This window comes from Poecilia formosa, unplaced genomic scaffold, assembly GCF_000485575.1.
Source record: "Poecilia formosa unplaced genomic scaffold, Poecilia_formosa-5.1.2 Scaffold241, whole genome shotgun sequence".
NCBI lineage: Eukaryota > Metazoa > Chordata > Actinopteri > Cyprinodontiformes > Poeciliidae > Poecilia > Poecilia formosa.
Genome location: NW_006800180.1, coordinates 161,475 through 167,669, shown reverse-complemented (window position 1 = coordinate 167,669; position 6,195 = coordinate 161,475). Strand labels below are relative to the sequence as shown.

The 6,195-nt window shown below is 38.4% G+C and overlaps 1 protein-coding gene across 7 annotated transcripts in view; it reads left to right on the top strand.

The window, feature by feature from the left end:
* numb (NUMB endocytic adaptor protein) overlaps window positions 1–6,195 on the top strand; it is a 57,601-nt gene that overhangs the window by 31,789 nt on the left and 19,617 nt on the right. For 4 of the 7 annotated variants that reach the window (XM_007569475.2, XM_007569474.2, XM_007569478.2 and 1 more), the window contains exon 1: window positions 3,300–3,444. In XM_007569475.2, coding sequence (XP_007569537.1) covers window positions 3,319–3,444 — 126 coding nt within the window. In that variant the 5' untranslated portion in view covers window positions 3,300–3,318. Of the gene's footprint in view, window positions 1–1,273; window positions 1,417–3,299; window positions 3,445–6,195 lie in introns of those variants that run through there. The other 3 variants (XM_007569473.2, XM_007569476.2, XM_016680420.1) reach the window with 2 other exon arrangements.

Genomic DNA, 6,195 nt, shown 5'->3' with positions numbered 1-6,195 from the left:
TTTTTTAAAACTTCTTGAGTCATATCTGTGTCTGATGTAGCAATGTGTAAACAGGGCTGCAGCTGATGCATGGTTTATTTTAGTTGTCTGATTTCTCGTCATTTTTTTCTCGATTAGTTCTGTAGTCAGAGATTATTTTTAACACTCTGCTTTCTGTTGGGACATCTCTCGGTAAATAAAAACATGACTTTGAAAATATATTTTCTTCTCCTATTTGATAAGAACTGAAATTCAGTATCTAAAATACTGAGTTTGAACCTGAAATATTTTTGTTCTTTTCTTGTTAGAGAAAAGAACTATTTACTAAAAGGCTATTTGCTATGAAAAGATAGATGTTTTTTTTTTTATTTTCAAGTCAGAAAAGTTGTATCAAAGGTTGTGTTCAATAATTTTTTTTAATCGTGTTAAACGAATATGTTTTATATTACCTAAAACATGGCATATAACTATTCATTTAATCTTATTATATAAATATTCCTGGAACTTGTCATGTATTTCACATGTGTCTGGTATTTTATATAATTTTATGCACAAACCTGCTTTTGTTTCAGTATAAACAGATGAAATTTGACAGAATATGGAACCTTATTGAATTATTATAAATAAATGTTTTCTGTTTGTTTATAGACTTTTTCGCGTCACTCACATAATTTAAACAAAATCTCTAGGCAGCTTTTAATAGAAAAATTGGTTTCTGAATCGAATTGTGATCCTAAAAAGCTAGCCACTGAAAGATTTGCATCTATAATAATGATATAATACATCAGATTTTTGCAGCACTTTTTCAGACACTCAAACATGGTTTACAAGAGGAAAAATCAGAAATAAATGCATAACCCAAATTTTGTAAATATTTATTTTTATTTTATTTTTATATAATTGTATTAAATAATATTTATTAATTGGAAAATAATCGATTAGAATTTCTTATTAATACCTTGCTCAAAGAGCACACATAGTGTTGGCGGTTTCTTTTGCCCACATGACCAGCAATAAGTGGTAACATGTGGGGGAGGGGCAAGTGTTACATTATTCAACATAGTCAAATCAAATGTATTTACATTTTTTTTCTCCCATTAAGAGACTTTGAAACACAGGAAAGGCACAACGGATAATTTTGGCAGGTTGATGAAACAAATTGGTAGATTGTGATACTGGCATTTGCTAGTATCCATCGTGTGTTTCACCTTCAGAGTTGTGAAGGGATTATTATTATTATTATTTTCCTTCCAAGATGGTGGTATATTCCTTAAATGAACTCCCCTTCTGCCCTTCGCAGGGAGCTCCGCGATGAATAAGCTACGGCAGAGCTTCCGGCGCAAGAAAGACATCTACGTGCCGGAGTCGAGCCGGCCGCACCAGTGGCAGACGGACGAGGAGGCGGTCCGCAGTGGCAGATGCAGCTTCGCAGTCAAGGTGACTCTCCTCCTTCCCCCATTACTCTCCCCCGTTTTGTAGCCGGGATACAAACGCACCTGAAATCACTCATTTTACAAACACTACTTGACTGGACGCGGCGCTGACCTTAAACTGCAAAACAACCGAAGCTCAGAACTTCTCCTTGGCGTCAAACTCCGCTGCAATTAATCAAAAGCTCTCAGAGGATGAGAACGCAACTTTAATCTAGGTTACAGTTCCGTTAAAGATAAACACAACGCTTCCTGATCTCGACAGCTTTCCACCATAACTTGAATAAAGGTACACTATGACATGAAAAGTTACAGTTGATCAACATTGCCAATAGCAGATGGCTGGTCTGTGCGAAAAAGGGGCTTGTCCATGTAGCAGCACTCTGACCTGCTCTCCTGCAATTGATGAAGTGGAGAGTTGGACTTATTTTGGAAACACAGTCTTCCACTTTTGCAAACAGAAGTGCAACGGTACGCTTCCTCTCATCACATGGGGCCAAATGGTCACCTCATTCCAAGAAAAGGGAGAACTGAAGACCTGGGTTTAGTGAGAGGGAAGTTTTTTTGTTTTTTTTTCACATAACTGACTTTGTAGTTCTTTATTTGATGGAAATCTCCCTAATTTACAACAGGGTTGAATTAATGATGAAATCTAAGGCACTAGGGTTACAGTAAAACAATGTAGAGATTTGTCTAACTGCAAATTTGCATTTAGATTGTTTAAATCAGACATGCTGAGTCGGTTCCTTTTTTTTTTTTTTTTTTTTTTTGAGGTTCAGCAAAATCGTGGTAATTAAATCCAGCTTCAGCAGCCACAGAATTCCAGGTATATTTTCAGCTTTAAAATCAAGTAATCACTGTTTCCCACAAAGTACTTGAAGCAGGATTTATTTATGAGCAATTGGTGATGCATCAGTGGCACTTCTCCAGGCCGATGTTTGCAGTTTTACTTGGTTGAACACAGAAAATGTTTGCAGGTCCTTTGATAAAGGTTATATTTTTAAATCCAACAGAAAACAAAAAATAATTGCAACATCATCACAAGTCGTAGAACGCATCTCAACACCCAATCCTTGTTTGATTTGTGGATCGTTTTCAGTTGTTAACAGTCTTGAACAGACATTACACAGTGCAGTGATAACATTTTCTGGTTTAGTTGAGACGCTTACATAAATAGAAAAGATTAAATAAGAACGTTTCCTTTCCTCTGCTCTTCCTCTCATTATGGGACAATGCAACCTACCATGCTGCTCCTCTGTGTCCCTCCTCCCCTTCCTGTTTCCAGACTCCCTCTCTAGGTGCCTCAGAACGAGGCGAGTTGTGTGTAAGTTGTTGCTGTGAGATTATCACCGACTGCAGTGTCGTGTAGCACACCGAGAGCAGGAGAGGATGGACGCCTGCATGTAATTTTATTTAGGGGTAAAGAATTACGGAGACAAATTCATTCCACTTTTTTAAGAACTGTATTAGTAAAATGGTTAAAAGTATGTTTACCTTTATTCTTAACAAATTTGAACTTCTTTCAAGTCGGTCTGTTTCATAAAACCCCTGAAATTGGTGTTAAAGCTGGTGATTTTAACAAAATAAAGTACGAATACTTCTATAAGGCACTGTGCTCCATTCTTTATGGGCCTTTTTAAGGTGTCGGTGGAATCATGGTAAAATCAAATTGGCAGAGTAATTTGCAGCAGCGTTCTGTGAAACATGTAAAACCAGAGTGTCCACACATCCTTAAAAAGTCTTAAATTCAAGCATGTCTCAAATTCACTTGATAAAATGCATGTTGGACTTAAAGACATTAATCACAGGTCTTTAAATTCCATTTAGTCTCAATTTTTGTTTCTCCTTGGGGCTTTTCTGCTTCATTACATTCTGAGACTCGNTTCTGCCCTTCGCAGGGAGCTCCGCGATGAATAAGCTACGGCAGAGCTTCCGGCGCAAGAAAGACATCTACGTGCCGGAGTCGAGCCGGCCGCACCAGTGGCAGACGGACGAGGAGGCGGTCCGCAGTGGCAGATGCAGCTTCGCAGTCAAGGTGACTCTCCTCCTTCCCCCATTACTCTCCCCCGTTTTGTAGCCGGGATACAAACGCACCTGAAATCACTCATTTTACAAACACTACTTGACTGGACGCGGCGCTGACCTTAAACTGCAAAACAACCGAAGCTCAGAACTTCTCCTTGGCGTCAAACTCCGCTGCAATTAATCAAAAGCTCTCAGAGGATGAGAACGCAACTTTAATCTAGGTTACAGTTCCGTTAAAGATAAACACAACGCTTCCTGATCTCGACAGCTTTCCACCATAACTTGAATAAAGGTACACTATGACATGAAAAGTTACAGTTGATCAACATTGCCAATAGCAGATGGCTGGTCTGTGCGATAAAGGGGCTTGTCCATGTAGCAGCACTCTGACCTGCTCTCCTGCAATTGATGAAGTGGAGAGTTGGACTTATTTTGGAAACACAGTCTTCCACTTTTGCAAACAGAAGTGCAACGGTACGCTTCCTCTCATCACATGGGGCCAAATGGTCACCTCATTCCAAGAAAAGGGAGAACTGAAGACCTGGGTTTAGTGAGAGGGAAGTTTTTTTGTTTTTTTTTCACATAACTGACTTTGTAGTTCTTTATTTGATGGAAATCTCCCTAATTTACAACAGGGTTGAATTAATGATGAAATCTAAGGCACTAGGGTTACAGTAAAACAATGTAGAGATTTGTCTAACTGCAAATTTGCATTTAGATTGTTTAAATCAGACATGCTGAGTCGGTTCCTTTTTTTTTTTTTTTTTTTTTTTGAGGTTCAGCAAAATCGTGGTAATTAAATCCAGCTTCAGCAGCCACAGAATTCCAGGTATATTTTCAGCTTTAAAATCAAGTAATCACTGTTTCCCACAAAGTACTTGAAGCAGGATTTATTTATGAGCAATTGGTGATGCATCAGTGGCACTTCTCCAGGCCGATGTTTGCAGTTTTACTTGGTTGAACACAGAAAATGTTTGCAGGTCCTTTGATAAAGGTTATATTTTTAAATCCAACAGAAAACAAAAAATAATTGCAACATCATCACAAGTCGTAGAACGCATCTCAACACCCAATCCTTGTTTGATTTGTGGATCGTTTTCAGTTGTTAACAGTCTTGAACAGACATTACACAGTGCAGTGATAACATTTTCTGGTTTAGTTGAGACGCTTACATAAATAGAAAAGATTAAATAAGAACGTTTCCTTTCCTCTGCTCTTCCTCTCATTATGGGACAATGCAACCTACCATGCTGCTCCTCTGTGTCCCTCCTCCCCTTCCTGTTTCCAGACTCCCTCTCTAGGTGCCTCAGAACGAGGCGAGTTGTGTGTAAGTTGTTGCTGTGAGATTATCACCGACTGCAGTGTCGTGTAGCACACCGAGAGCAGGAGAGGATGGACGCCTGCATGTAATTTTATTTAGGGGTAAAGAATTACGGAGACAAATTCATTCCACTTTTTTAAGAACTGTATTAGTAAAATGGTTAAAAGTATGTTTACCTTTATTCTTAACAAATTTGAACTTCTTTCAAGTCGGTCTGTTTCATAAAACCCCTGAAATTGGTGTTAAAGCTGGTGATTTTAACAAAATAAAGTACGAATACTTCTATAAGGCACTGTGCTCCATTCTTTATGGGCCTTTTTAAGGTGTCGGTGGAATCATGGTAAAATCAAATTGGCAGAGTAATTTGCAGCAGCGTTCTGTGAAACATGTAAAACCAGAGTGTCCACACATCCTTAAAAAGTCTTAAATTCAAGCATGTCTCAAATTCACTTGATAAAATGCATGTTGGACTTATAGACATTAATCACAGGTCTTTAAATTCCATTTAGTCTCAATTTTTGTTTCTCCTTGGGGCTTTTCTGCTTCATTACATTCTGAGACTCGAGACAGTTGAGGCTACCAGTAACTAGCTAGTAAAGTACCCTCTCTAGCTTGCTAGCTTTTTTACATCCATCATGGGAAAGTGCAAATATATTGCCAATTTTTTATCTTTTGTGCATTTCTGCCAGGACAGAAGATTATGGTCTTAAAAAAAGTCTTAAAAGCGCAGAATTATGTAAATTAAACTTTTTTGAGCTTTACATCCTGCTATAATGTTATTTCCTCATCAAAAACATACCTGGAATGTTGCTTTGATTCTGTCAGGCATCTCCATGGCAACCATTCAGCTGTGCAAAGCACCTGGGTGGACCTAGTGCCGCCTTCAAGAACGAAGCTCCTCAAAGTTGCAATTTCCAAGCTTCCGCCTCACAAAGCAGCCTCCCCCTCACCCCTTCAGACTAGCCAGCAGCAATTAGCAAACACTTGATGGAACCATGCATTTGCTGAGCTCATCTACTAGTGCAACACTGTTAAAAACAGTGTTAAAGAGTTAGAAGACGAGCCGTGCTGTAATGATTTCCTAAAGGTGGAGTGTCAGAAAGAGCTGGAGCTTCTTAAAGAGGCAGAGACCTAATTTCAAGGCTTTAAATTAGGAAGTCAAAATGTGTTTTTAGTTATATTTGATGAATACAGCATTTTTATAACAAGTGAAGATAACATATTTAGTTGATTGTGCTAAATCAAGTAACTGTGGCTGGAAAACGCATAATGCTGCCCCTTTAAATCTGAGTTGGTGAAATCTGAAGAAAGCCCGAGAAAATTCTGCTTACGCCATTTAATATTTTTAAAAACCCCAAGTAGGCCTGTCACGATAAACAATAAATCAATTAATTGCACGATAAATTAAACCTATCGACCTCGTTTTAATTATCGGCTTTA